The sequence below is a fragment of the Eptatretus burgeri genome, chromosome 17, assembly GCF_056783735.1.
Source record: "Eptatretus burgeri isolate ZD-2024b chromosome 17, Ebu_testis_v1, whole genome shotgun sequence".
Lineage (NCBI taxonomy): Eukaryota > Metazoa > Chordata > Myxini > Myxiniformes > Myxinidae > Eptatretus > Eptatretus burgeri.
In genome coordinates this window covers 4,524,950-4,539,470 of record NC_140977.1, presented here as the reverse complement: position 1 = coordinate 4,539,470, position 14,521 = coordinate 4,524,950, and the positions used below count along the sequence as shown (strand labels likewise).

Below are 14,521 nucleotides of genomic sequence, written 5' to 3'. Positions count from 1 at the left end.
GAGGGGGGCCGCCACAAGAGCGGGAATGGCGAGGGGTGCTGCCACAAGAGCAGGAACGGCGAGGGGGGCCACCACAAGAGCAGAAACGGCGAGTGCGGCACAACAAGAGCAGGAACGGTGAGGCGGGGCTGCCGCAAACCGGGGATGGCGATGGGGGGCCCCGCAAGAGCAGGAACTGTGAGGGAAGCCGCCGCAAGAGCGGGAACGGCGAGGGGGGCCCGCCACAAGAGCGGGAACGGCGAGGGGGGCCCGCCACAAGAGCGGGAACGGCGAGGGGGGCCCGCCACAAGAGCGGGAACGGCGAGGGGGGCCCGCCACAAGAGCGGGAACGGCGAGGGGGGCGCCACAAGAGCGGGAACGGTGAGGGGGGCGCTGCAAGAGCAGGAACGGCGAGGGGGGGCACCGCAAGAGCAGGAACGGCGAGGGTGGTGGCTCCGCCTCACCGTTCACGATCTTGCGGCGGCCCCTCCTCGCCGTTAACGGCCTCTTCTTGCTCCTCTTCGAAGGGATGGAGGGAAGGAATGGATGGAATGGAAAGTGGATTCAAAACAAGTTCCACAGTTATTCATGAGTTATTCACAGTTATTTCAACACAAGGTGTGAGAAATGAATGATGAATGAGTTCTCACCTGCTGTTCCTTCATCTGCCATTGCATTCCCTGCAGCATCTGCAATAAGCTTTGCTTTTGGAAGCAACTCTCCCCTAATAACCTCTAAAGTACTCCAATGCTCCGAGGTGAAGGTTACATTTTAAACTTATGTCAGATTTAACTCAGACAATGGAACACACGTTTATATATGTACTTCATTTACATTATCACCTAACATTGTCTTGAATGTCAACTTGTAATTGTATTTTCAAAAACGACAACAGCTGTGATTAAAAAAAAAAAAGTAATTTACACTGCCATCTACTGTCTCACCATGGCTAACAAATAACAGTGTGGTCCATCCATCCCTTGCCTCCATTCTTTCCCTCCATCCTTCCCTCCATCGATCCGTTGATGAGGAATGGCAGGCTTGGCACCGCACGACACCACGGGGTGCAACACAAGGAGGTGGAGCCTGAACTTTATACGTCGATCAATGTATTTTGTATTGTGATAGTGTAGAGTGACAGTGCGGGTACTTTTGCCGTGTATTGCCATGGCTTGCAAGTGAATGTCCAAGCAGCTTGTAGAGCACTTACAAAGTGGCTTTAGTACTCAAGCAGCACTCCAACGAAAAGGTGAATAAGGAGCAGCGGGCTTGTCTTGTGATTAGCGATCACCAATTGGTCATATTAAACATCACCTGGAGACCCCTGGAGTGTCAATCGATGTCCAAATTGGACAAATGAACACTTTTTTTTTTTTAGCAATCGGAACTGCTGCTCAGGTCAATTCCGCAGTTCACATTTGATTGTTAGTCGATCTCCTCCATAACTCCAAAACCATGAAACCTAACACCCCCAGCTTTGTATGCATACAAAGGGAACACCAAGGTAGTGCATGAATGAAAATTGGGTGTTTTGGTTAATTTAAACACCCCTTCTGAAGATAATTAACGGCCTTATTTAATTATCTTCTATCAAGGTGTTATCCTTGGCCAGCCCCCGAGTCAGCCTTTTCCAGCTTGCTGGAGTCTTAATTCACCATTTTGTTCGGCCTGCTCAACAGTGCCTTAATTTGGAACAGGCCACAATGGCTTCTTAACAACATAACACTCAATTTTTTTTTTTTTTACTTTCCTCACTCGTATTATCGAATGCCTCATCTTCATACCTACAAATTGCTAGATACATCACAATGCTTATAAACACCTGGAGACCCCAGTGTTCATGCCTTTATTTCATTTCCGCAAATGCGATAACCTCTTGAATCTCTTGACCTGAGTCACATTTTAAAATTTAAACTTCTTAATTGACCTCAGCTGCAATTCTGACTGCTAAAAAAAAAGTGTTCATTTGTCCAATTCTGGCATTGTTTGACACTCTGGTCATCTCCGGGTGATATTTGTTGTAACTGATCATGAATCGCTTGCCCAGCCAGCATGGTCATATTAAATAAACTTAAATATGAAGGACAAATAAACTTTTCTTTTATTTTTAGCAGTCATAACTGCTGCTAAGGTCCATCCCGCATTTTTAATTTTGAAATTCGGCTCATGTTAAGAGATTCTATTTGTTATCGCATTTCAGGTGCAATGCTCATAAACGTCCAGAGAGTTGTATTCGCACATTATTTGATACTCCTTATTGTGGCTATCTCCGGATATGTCCGGGCAGTGTTTATCTCTGGGCAGTGTTTATCTCTGGATGGGTCCAGGCGGTGTTTACCACCGGTGGTGTTTGTCTCTGGACAAATAGCATAACGTTAATGCCCCGGTATGCTGCCTTTCTTTCTCCTCCCCTCATGCTGCCTTCCCTTCCCCACCCCTCCTTGCTTACTGACCCACTCCTCGCTTCCCTTTCCTTCCTCACTCCCCCACCCATTCTCACTCTCCTTCCCTCCTCGCTCCCCCAACCCTCCTCGCTCACCCTCCCACCGCTCTCTCTTTCCCCTTCCCCCTGCTCACTCTCCCCCATCTCTCTCACTCTTCCCCCCTCTTTTTCTTCCCCTCCCCATCCCCCTTAGTATTCCCATCAGCGAAGCGACACATGGTATTTGCTAGTCTATAATTTGTAATAGTGTGTGTGTGTGTGTGTGTGTGTGTGTGTGTGTGTGTGTGTGTGTGTGTGTGTGTGTGTGTGTCTGTCTCCCCTCCATACCTCCAAAACCATGAAACCTAATGGCCTGAAACGTTTCATGCCTATTAAGGGAACTCCAAGTGAGTGCATGAATCAAAATTGGGTATTTGTGTTATTTTAAACACCCCTTTTGAAGATAATTAATGGCCTTATTTAATTATGCTTTATTAAGGCTCATCCTTGGTCACCTCGCTGTCCCTCACTGGGGTCTTAATTCACTATTTGTTTTTGACCTTCTCAACAATGCCTTGACTTGGAACAGGCCACAACGATTTCTGAATGATAGTGGGGTTTTTTTCAATTTCCTCACTCATATCGGTGAATGTCTGCTTATCATTCCTATGAATCGCAGGGTACATTGCAATGCTTATAAACACCTGGAGACACCAGCGTTCATGACTTTATTTCATTTCCGCGCATCGCATAACTTCTAGAATCTCTTAATGTCAGCCGAATTTCAAAATCTCAACTTCTATATTGACTTCAGCAGTTGTTCCGACTGCTCAAAGAAGTGTTCATTTATCCAATTCGGACAACGCTTGACATCCTGGCATCTCTGGGTGTATGGTGTTTATAGGACCAATCGGCAATCGCTAATCACTTGCCAAGCCAGTCATTCCTTATCAACCATTTCGTTGGAGTGCATGCTTGAGTGCTTAAGCTACTTGGCGAGCACTCTACAATATTCTCACAGTCACTGAATATATTGATCGACTTGAACAAAGTTCAGGGCCTACTCGCATACGCTTGGTCCGGTATTGTCATGCGGTGACTGGCTCGCTGAAAATATGCAATTTTATTTTACACCACGTTTCCCCATACTGTACAATCTTTCATTCTATGACCCGTCACTTCGGCATAGATAAATACAGAGAAAAAAATTAAACGTTTCATTTTTGAAAGTTTCTTCAACTGTGTTACCTTCCCCTCACTCCTCCTTCCCATCCCCTCACTCCACCTTCCATTCCCCTCCACTTGTGCTGCCTTCCCTTCCCCTCCCCTAAAACCACCTTCCCTTCTCATCACACTGCTTCCCTCTACCTTCTCCACCCTCCCCCCCCCGCCATGGACATCTGGCAGTCTCTGCATGCTGTATTAATGTGCTGTTTCAGAATAGCCCAATTCGTTCAATCCTGTACTACACCCTCTCCCCCTTCTCCACAAGTCCCACTACCAAATGCAAGTCGAGAACCCCATTTCTCATGCTTACCTCCTTCCAAATCCACTCCCCCTCCCCACTTCCCCCTCCTCTTTCTCCCATCCTCACTCCCACCTTCCTCCCGGAGTGTATAGCGATGTTTGGTGAGGAGTCGCTCTCCACCCCTCCCCTCTTCCTTGCCATCCCCTCTCCCCCTTCCTAACTCACCCTTCCTCACCCCTCCTAATTCCTCCACCGCTCTCTCTCTCTCTCTCTCTCTCTCTCTCTCTCTCTCTCTCTCTCTCTCTCTCTCTCTCTCTCTCTCTCTCTCTCTCTCTCTCTCTCCGCTCCACCCTCTCTCCCTTCCCTCTATCCCTCCCTCCCTCCCTCCACTCTCCCTCCCTTTCCTTTTTATCCCCCCCTTCAATATTCCCATTGGCGAAGCAACAGGTTGTATTTGCTAGTAGAGAATAAAATTTAAATTATATTTTGTGCTGTGTACTTGATGAAGAGTCTTAGAAATGCTTTCTTTGATCGTTAACAATGTGTTTTCTTGTTATTATTTTTCTTGTGATTCCTGAAATGTCTCAAAATGTAGGTTTCTTTTGTTGTTTTCCTTTAAACATTTTGATTCCTTCTTTTTATTACTTAATGTTGAAATGAAGTGCATTGTGTCGTTGAAGCAGAATATCATTTTAATTGCCAAACTTCTTCATTATTTTCTTGTTGATTGTTTTAGAGGTTTGACAGTTTCATTTCAGCCTTTTTTTGTTTTTTTTGTATTCATTTTATCTCTTTCCTGAAATGACATGAGATCACATTCTTTGCAGGTGTTGTACATCCAGTGAAGATAGAAAATTTTCAAAATGACTTCTTTGAGAGCTCCCAGGATGCTTTGAGTAATGAGTGTGTAAAGAAAGAACCTTGTGATTCTCCTCCCAGGGAGATGAAGAATGCTCCTCAGTTGCATGAAGGTAAACAGAGCCACGCACAGAATATACAGCACTACTCTACTTTTTTTGCTCATTTAACGACGCAATTCTTAAATTTTACATCATATCAAAGGATGGATGCGCTTGTACATTGTGCACCCACTCAAGCTTGCATCTGTAACAGACATCTGTTGCATTTGAAATACCAAGCATGTTTTATGTGCCATGTTTTTTTTTGTTACTTAGCATTGAGCAGGAAACTGAAGTGAAAGTTTTAAGATTGCCTCATTAGTCCACACTGTCGTAAAGTATTAAAAGCTGACATCAGTTGAGTTTGTGAGGAAAAGTCAAAGTTTGAAAAGTTAACTTCTGATATCAAGTCATTGAAAACTGAAGGTGCGTTCATGAAAATTCCATAACCCTGCAAAAGTCAATTGCATTCCATTCAAGATCCTTTGACTAACAAAGCCTTCTGCTCACATGCAAGTTAAAAAATTTTTTTTTTAATGTATTCCTCTGGAACTGATTGTGCATTGCGTGGCATCAGTTATTCAGTTAAATCGTTAATTTATGGATCCAGTGCATATATTTAGATTTATTGAGGTTGATGCCTGTCCCCTTTAAAGTGATAAACATTGTGCACTTGAGTTGACTTGTATAATGTGGATGAGCCAGTGTAAGAAGGAGCATCAAAAAAGGGAGGGTGTGGGTGAGACCATTGGAGAGTAAACTCTCAAGATGCCGAGTGGAGACAAAACAGAGTACACATGAATAATCTGCTACGATACAGTTTTATTAACCTCCGCCATCGAAGATCGGAGGTTACTGTTTTCACCCCTTTCTGTTTGTTATCTTGCCAAAACGAAGTTTTTGCAAGATATGTTAGTCAGCTTGTATGTTTTTTTTATTGTTTTATTTTTTGTTTGTTTGTTTGTTATCACGTATAAAAAATTCTGCAGAGCACAGTTATCATCGGAAATGTTTGTAACTTTGCATATCAGAGATAGAGGTCCCTTTCAGTGCACAAAATTTTGAAGGTCAAGGTCAAAGGTCAAGGTCACTTTGGCGCAAATCAGGGGAGTCGACGAAACCCTTATTTTTTGAGTAATTTTGATCGGATCGTCTTCAAACTTCTTGGGAATATAGTTCATGGTCTGGCGTTCAGCTGATTAATTTTTGGTGGCGATTGGCCTTGACCTTCATATATATATATATATATATTTTTTGGTCTGTAATCACGTATAAATCACTCTGCAGAGCACAGTTATCATTGGAAATTTTTGTGACTTCGCATATCAGAGGCCTATAGAGGTCCCTTTCAGCGCATAAAATTTTGAAGGTCAAGGTCAAAGGTCATGGTCACTTTGTCGCAAATCAGGGGAGTCGACGAAACCCTTATTTTTTGAGTAATTTTGATCGGATCGTCTTCAAACTTCATGGGAATATAGTTCATGGTCTGGCGCTCAGCTGATTAATTTTTGGTGGCGATTGGCCTTGACCTTCTTGGTTAGCGCCTAAGATCAAACATATTTGACCCCAAGGTCAAATTTTCAAGTTTTAGGAACCATATCGTGTAGTACCTCAAATTGAACACCTCGATGAGTGCTTTCTAGATATGTCAAGCTTGAGACATTATGACGTCATTTGGTGACGTTATGAGGCAAACGCATATTTTTCATGGTTACTCTGTAGAACGATTCTCATCGGAATCTCTCGTAGGCAGATATTCCTCAAGGAGTCGCTCCTGGTGGATAGCAGCTCTGTTCACCTCAGTGTGACCTTAAAGAAGTCACACGTGGTCACCTTTTGGCAAGATACGGGTCACCCTGCGGGTGACATTGGTTTATTTGTTTTTGTTTGTTTGTGAACAGTATTGCGGAAAAACTCCTCGACGGATTTCGACGAAACTTGGTGGGGGGATTAGGTATGGTCCAAGGACCATGCCATTAGATTTTGGACTCGGTCCAAAATCCAATATGGCCGCTATGGCGGCCATTTTGAAAAAATATTTGAATTTTTTTTTTTGCATTTCTACATGTTTTAAGTGATTTCCAACACCCCCCCCGCCCCCCCCAAAAAAATGGTGGAGAAAAGAACTATAGCTGTCAGCACTGTTGACGTCATATTTAATGAATAAGATATAAGGTTCACTTGAGTGACCCAGCAGTATTGGCGGCGGAGGTTTTGCACTCTACCGAGTGCTCCCCTCTCCAGTTAACCTCCGCCATCTAAGATGGACGGAGGTTACTGTTTTCACCCCTGTCTGTTTGTTTATTTGTTTGTTTGTGAACAGTATTACGGAAAAAACTCCTTGACGGATTTTGACGAAACTTGGTGGGGGGATTAGGTATGGTGCAAGGATCATGCCATTAGATTTTGGACTTGGTCCAAAGTCCAATATGGCCGCTATGGCGGCCATTTTGAAAAATATTTGAATTTTTGTTTTTGCATTTCTACATGTTTTAAGTGATTTCCAACCAAAAAAAACCAAAAAATTGTTAGAGAAAAAAAAGAAAAAAAAACAAAATTTTGCAACTTTTTTTTCAACAAAATTTCGATTTTTCTTTTTGCATTTCTACATGTTAAAAGTGATTTCCAACAAAAAACATGCCAAAACTATAATTGCGGCTGATTTTGGAACTTCAGGTGGATATACCCATGTAAAATCAATTTCTGGCTCAAGGAATCTAATTATGACGAATTAATTGAGTATGTAAAAGGGAAAGTTGCAAACTATAACTCTGTGAGCACTGTTGACGTCAAATTGAATGAATAGGATATCAGGTTCACTTGAGTGACCTAGCAGTATTGGCGGCGGAGGTTTTGCACTCTACCGAGTGCTCCCCCTCTAGTTTGGTTTGATTTTCAGTTTCTCCCTCCACTTCTTTAAAGAATATCTCTTATGTTTGTTGGAACAAAACATCTTCTGGCCCCTCACTCTTCTTCCATGTGAACATCCTTGCTGTTGCCACTAGGGTGGTAATGGGCCTCCATCGCAATGAGGTCTCTGTCACTCATCTGAAGAAGTTGTGCCTCATTACCTAGACAGAAAAGAAGAGAGAAGAATACAGATATACTTATAGAGATAGATTAGCAAAACATGGTTGCAGCTGTGAACATGTTTCATCAGATGGGAATGGTATTCATCTTTTCCATTGCAGATATTATCACAACCATTTGCTGTTGATCCCTTTAAAAAGAAAAAAAATCCTTTAATATTGGACAAATAAAGAAACATCATTGTCAGTCGTTTCTGCATCCTCCTGTAATAAATGGCTAGGTTCCATCGTCTTACAGTAGACCGAGCTATGTATTTTCCTCTTGCTAGAAAGCCACTCCCTCACCCTGCACTGTGAGTGTGAGATGCAGAATTCTTGTGGAAGATGTGTGATTTGTCTTTCTTTGAGAAGCCTGTCATTGCAGATCAAAGGGACTTTCTTCTTTGTAGGTTTTACACACTCCTGCACTGCTTGAAAAGAAATGACATGAAAACTGTTGGTTGTACTCAGGGTGCACCTGGGAAGGTTTTTGGCGATTTCAAAAACAAAAAAGAACCGTGCCCCGAGGGAACAGTTTGGGGCAAGGACCAAAATTCTCTTTGTAAAAGTGTGCTGTAGAGTGCCATCTGGTAGAAGCCAGATAACAAATCATCATAAAACTAAAAGGGCACTCTTGGCGTCGTGACGTCACCAATATGCCTCTGTCCACATTATTATATCATTATAATACTGTACTTCCACCAAGTTTCATTGAAAACCCTGGACCCAGATTCAAAATATTAAATAATTCTGTCTGCCAGACCATGTGTCTGATCAGGTTGAAATTTAAAACACGTATTCCCCATGATTACTAGATCATAATTCTGACGTTTCACTTGGATTTGATGAAGCGGTTCAAGTGAAATTATTTTTTTTAATGATTTTCATTCAATCCAATATGGCTGCCAGACCAAGTGACGTATTAATTATTTGTGAACACACTGGTATCCCCAAGGCTTGAGGAACATGTGAGTGAAGTTACCCCTCGATCTGTCAAGCCATTCTGGAGAAGAAGTTTTTAAAGGTTTATTCTTCAAAAAATCATAGCTCGCAAACCATGTGACCTATGACGTTTTAGGTAGAGAACTTTTTGTTCCTCATGGATAGGCGGTCAGACCTGTAAAGTTTCACCTCGATCTATTCAGCTGTTTTGTGGAAGATGTTTGAAGGTTTTTATGTTAAAAATAATATAGCTGCCGAACCACGTGACCAATGATGTCATCAATTTTTCCCCCCCATATAATTTTGCCATCGATGACCCTCAAAAATTTTCATGCTGATAAATTTTCAAAAATTTCATTTTCATACTAAAGCGTTCAACGTATGCAATTATGACATCATAACGAGGGCACCTATGATGTGTTTTAAAAAAAAAAATCACTCATTCCCCATGATGAGTACTTGCTATGTGCCAAGTTTCATTTTTTTTTTCCATCGAGGGGTTTCGGAGATAGAGGTCCAAAGTTTTTCCTTTTTTCTCACATGGATGCCACACCATGTGACCGCTGATGTCATAATTATAATTAAAACATTCTACATGAGTGGTCTCACCGATGTTGAAAATTTCATGTCAATCGGATAAGCAGTTGCAGAGAAAACAGAGAAAATTATCATGGACGGGCGTACCCACTGTGGCCCTCGGGTTCAGCCAATGAAAGAGATCCGTACGTATGGATGGACGAACAACCTGAAAACATAATGCCTCTGGTGACTTCGTCAGCAGAGGCATAATAAATTATAAGTGATGAAATTAACATATCCAGAAGAAAATGTTCTTTGCAAAAAAATTTGGTTTAATTGCCTTCTTTCATTGTCAACATCCTCATTATGATGATGATGATGATCATCATCATCATCCTCATCTACCCGAGTTAGTAGCCTCTAAAGTTGTGCATGTCATGCTGACTGAATTTTTTTTTTCTTCCATGACACTATCGGTTGCTTTTACTGCAAAATAGTGATGTCAGTTAAGCTCTGGTAGCATTAACGGTGCTTGCCGACAAGGGTTAGACTTTATATGGTCTCAATCTGTCACTCAATGTTTGGTTCTATCTCCAAATCAAATTTTGATCAAGCCTCAGTTGCTTTAGCCACAAAATCTCCACTTAAACTCTATGGTCTTTCAACATGGTCTAAATTTCATCCAAATGCTCAGGAAAAAGGATGACATGTTGAATATTGTCGAGCCCAAAATGTGCATGCAACACTCCATGAGTGTGACTAATGGTGACCTAGTGATGGTGTGAAATATGTCGAGGTTTTTATTGGTAAGAATGCTGGGTTTTCAAATAATTGCAAAAATGGAAAAGGTTGCTTATTTAACTGTCGCATTGTGGAAGAGTCTTTGTCATTAATAGTGTTATGTGGAAGGGGGGGATCCATAGTTTGAACGTGTTAATAATAGTATAGACCGTGAGATTGCATAATGTCGTTTTCCCCTGTAATGGATATTTGTCCAGTGGTAAGTCATATTGTAAAACGGTAAGCCAGTGGTGAGACGGTGACAATCTCGTGTTTTTGATGTCGTGTTTTAACTCGAGTAAAATCTCGTGTTTTTGAGTGAGGCTGGGTGTAGACTTGTGCACTTCAACGGCACAGAATGAAAGAGTTCTGTGCACTTAAAGGAAACAGCGCAGACTGTTTGGCCAGTGCACTGCACGCCATGGTAACGATGTCGGCGACCGAGCCCTGGAGAGGGGAGTAAGACTTTTGTTGGGACCACCCCACATGGCAGAACAACCCAGAAGATGGCATGCCCACAGCCATGGGCAGCCATTGAAATGGACCTGCCATGCATGAAGGAGGTACCAACGTTTACAATGGTCACAGCTGCACTGAGACCGGCAGTTGAAATCAAACATTTGGAGAGGCAACCCCTCTCTCATCTCTTTGTTTAGACACCTCTCCTCATCACCATAGTATACCTTTTTGCTTCATCATCATGCGGAGTCGGAGAACTGCGCTGGAAACGGGTTACCGCCTCATCGCAATCCTCCAGCCTGTGCCGCACCAGCCTTGTGCAACACTAGCCTGGAAGGGCCATACCAGACCCAAAACCAACTCATGCCTCACTCAATCCATCGCTCATTCCTCATTGTTGAGTGAGTCCTGTTCTTGGTATTTGGTGCCATAGTGAGTTATTTATTTTCATTGCACACAAGTGCATGTACCTCCCTACTTGCTTGTTCTTTGATTGCGTAGTCTGTCCCATTTATTTCTTACAGCGTCTTGGCGACTTTTATCCCTGCATTCTCTTTTAATAAACCCATTTTAATTGTGAGCCATTTTGCCACCTGTGCGTTGTACCGCCAAGTTCAGCTTTGTTTGGGTGATCCTTGGGTAATCTTAGTGAAATATTGAACACAGTAAACTATAAACAAACATTTCGGTCCTCCCCAGGAGTCTTGTACCCACGGCTCAGAGGAATCTCTGTTAACGGACCCATCTGATGTGACATCTGGTGTCAGGAGTGGGATATATTAACTAAAATTTCCCCAAGAAAAAAATATTAAAATTAAATTTGAGTGCAAAAAATGTGACTAGCAGTGTCAAATTTAAAGAGAATTTTATTTTTAAATTGAGTACTTGCGGGGAACAGCGAACAAGATAGACATCCAGATAATGGCAGGTGGTGTGGAACAAAAAATAGGACATTCTCAAATGTAGATGACTCTCTTGTCACAAAACTGACAAACCTTGCATGTTTAAGCATGTTGTAGTCATCATTCCATGGAATCTTCTTTATTGCTTTTGTGGCAGCAGTGGTGGAGAACTTTTTTTTTGTATACAATGTCGAGGCTCGTATGAGAGCTAACACACAGAATGTACAACAAGGGGAGCAGGAGACAAGAGGGGTGGGAGAAGGAAGGACAAAACAGTGGGGAACAGACATGAGGAGATCTGTGGAAGGGAGAGGGTTGGGATGGGGTACACAGGGTAAACAAGATGGACACTACAGGGACTTTCAGGTCCTCACATGACAGGAACTTTCAGGAAGGAAAACAGGGAATTTGAAGGGGTTGGGTTTGGGGTGGATTAACGGGTGTAGAAAAGATCGTGGTTTTGGATGGGGGAAGATAAGAGGTGGTGGTGAACAACTGTTTTTGAAGACCTGGAGAGAAGAGTGGGATTGAAGAGAGTGTAGGAGTTTGTTCCAAAGGCAGGAAAAAAAGAGGAATGAAAGAGTGAAGGTGAGCAATGATTCTTGATTTTGGTAGTTTTAACAGAAGGGGGCTGCTGGACCTTGAGTGTCCTGTGGAAATATGGGGGGGGGGGGGACAGAGCAGGACAGAGCAGGGGGGGGGATATATCACGGACAGAGCAGGGGAGGCGAAGCTGGAGAGGAGACTGTCGAAGATAGAAAGACCACCGACCTGCCTGCGGTGAGAGAGTGAGAGACCCAAAGACTCGGCCTCATCGCAGGAGATACCAATGATCCTAATTGCCTTGGTTTCCACAGCGTGAAGCCGAGAAAGGTGAGAGGTGGGAGCACCAGCCCAGAGGGGAGACCAGTACTCCATCAGGCTGTAGACGAAATCTTTGTATGTGGTCAGGAGCTTAGGTGGGCCTGGGAAGGACTTTGTACGATGGAGGTTGCACAGTCGGTGACTGTTGGAAATCGGCACAGGTTGGAAATGTGGCTTTATTCTCACACCTTTGAAGAAGGTTTTCTGCTGTTGTGGAGATATGTCCCCCCTTCTTCAAGGTTGGTGAGTGTTTCTCTTGTAGCTTGACCGATGAATATGTTTTCATCAGGCAGTTGATTGTCATCTGGTGTGAAGTTCACATCTGTCACAACTGGCACCCCATTTCTTATTGTCTCAACAGTGACAAACTTTCCACATAGCTTCCTCACGAATGACACAATTTCTGGTTACACAGCAAAGATAGATGGGTTCTCAAAAAAAACAAAACATTTTGTTTGTTTGTTTTATTTAAAATGTGAGATTTCAGTAGTTGGGCGTGACAGCGTGCCCTGAGTTTAAAAGGCATGAGTCTCATGCCAAATGCGTGAGAGTTTGCAGATAAGTGACATGGTGATCTTCATTGGAGGATCCAACATTGGATTCTCCTCTTGAATCACTTATTTAACCAGTTTTCAAATCTTTTGCCAGCCACATTTTATAGTAAGCCAGATAACCTTTTAAAAAAAAAATATTCATACTCGTATTGAATGTTAGTTGACCTCTGTTTTATTTCTTCAGACATGTTTTATGAGTCTGTTTGATTTTTCAATACAGTTATTTATTTATGGTTGAGACTTCTCACACAAAAACTCAAATGCCGTCTGAGCCAATTTCCTGCTTGCTCAGGTAAATATGGCAATGTACAAAACAAGATAACAGGAGAATAGATGGCCTTGAGGTTAACGATAGGGATTTAAAACACTTGTAATATGTCAAATTAAGGTAGATTTTGCCTTTTATTCAATAACAGAAAAACTACTGCCATGTGAAGCAAAACGGTGTATTGAAGGATTTTCAAGGGGTTTGAGAATTATTTAGACATTTGAAGGTTTTTCTGTATCACATACACTTTCTGAACAATAATTAACTGCTTTGTTTTCCTTTCTTTTTGCAAAGCCAATGTGAAGTCTGGCTGTGGAGGAATAAATACTAAAAACTACAAAAGCCAGAAGCATGTTTATCCCCACACTTTTTTTTTGAAAAAAAAAAAAAGGAGGATGCTGTAATTAGGTCTGATGTCTGTCTGTCTGTCTGTCTGTCACACCATCTCCTCCAAAATGATTGTGCAGAAATTCACCAAATTTGATAGTTATGATCATGACATGGCAAGAAGATGTGAGATCAATATCATTTTTCGCCCCACCCCCAGGGGCATGTCAAGAGGTCAAATACCAAAAAAATGTAATTACGGGCATATTTTTATTAATTTTTTTTAATGAAACTTTGTATGTGCAATCAACATTGGGGGATGGATGAAATATGTAACATTTTTGGGGATTTGACCTCTTGTTCTTGTCACATGGGTTGGGGACTTCGGGTCACAGCGGTCAAAACAGAATATTTATTTTAACTCAAAATTTGATATTGGTTCATTCCTGGTGGAAATTTTTTGCCATCTTTCAACTTTGCTTTATGTGGGAAGCATGGGGATTTGTGATGGTGCACCTTGGACTTCATTCTAGTGTTTCGATTGTCCTGGCGTCTGTCTGCCCGTTATCGGGGTTTTTTTTCATGTCACAATAACTTGTGAACCACTGAAAGGATTTAAATCAGACCTGTTACAATTGGACTGGGATTCCAAGATGAATCGATGCGACTTTGGTTTTCAAGCATCTTAGGTCATGTTCCGTTTAATTTAAATCATCGTTAGCGTGATGACTTGTGTACCACTGAACAGATTTTAACCAAACTTGGCACAAATATCGATGCTAATAAGATAAACTGATTGCATTTGGAGTTTACGAGGTCAATGGTCATGTGCCCTTTGAAGATGACAATTGGTTTGTGGCTAATGCACACAGAGACATATCCATCGACCCGTTCGCTTCAAATTGTATTTTTCTAGTTTGCTGTGTTTTATAAGAAAGATGAAAGAGGATCCAGGCAACAAATTTTTCGTCCCTCATCGTGTTGGCGGATCATACACTTCTTTCCTGCACGCTTTGGTCTTTTTGTGAATGATGCCTTTGAATCGCGCAGAATTTTGCGAAAAGAACACA

General features: G+C 42.2%; 1 protein-coding gene across 2 annotated transcripts in view; it reads left to right on the top strand.

Moving 5' to 3' along the window:
• The window catches only part of LOC147009147 (uncharacterized), an 89,511-nt gene that overhangs the window by 37,148 nt on the left and 37,842 nt on the right, over positions 1-14,521 (top strand). For both annotated transcript variants that reach the window (XM_085862710.1, XM_085862709.1), the window contains one exon: positions 4,697-4,840. In XM_085862710.1, the coding sequence (XP_085718836.1) occupies positions 4,697-4,840 (144 nt within the window). The remainder of the gene's footprint in view (positions 1-4,696; positions 4,841-14,521) is intronic.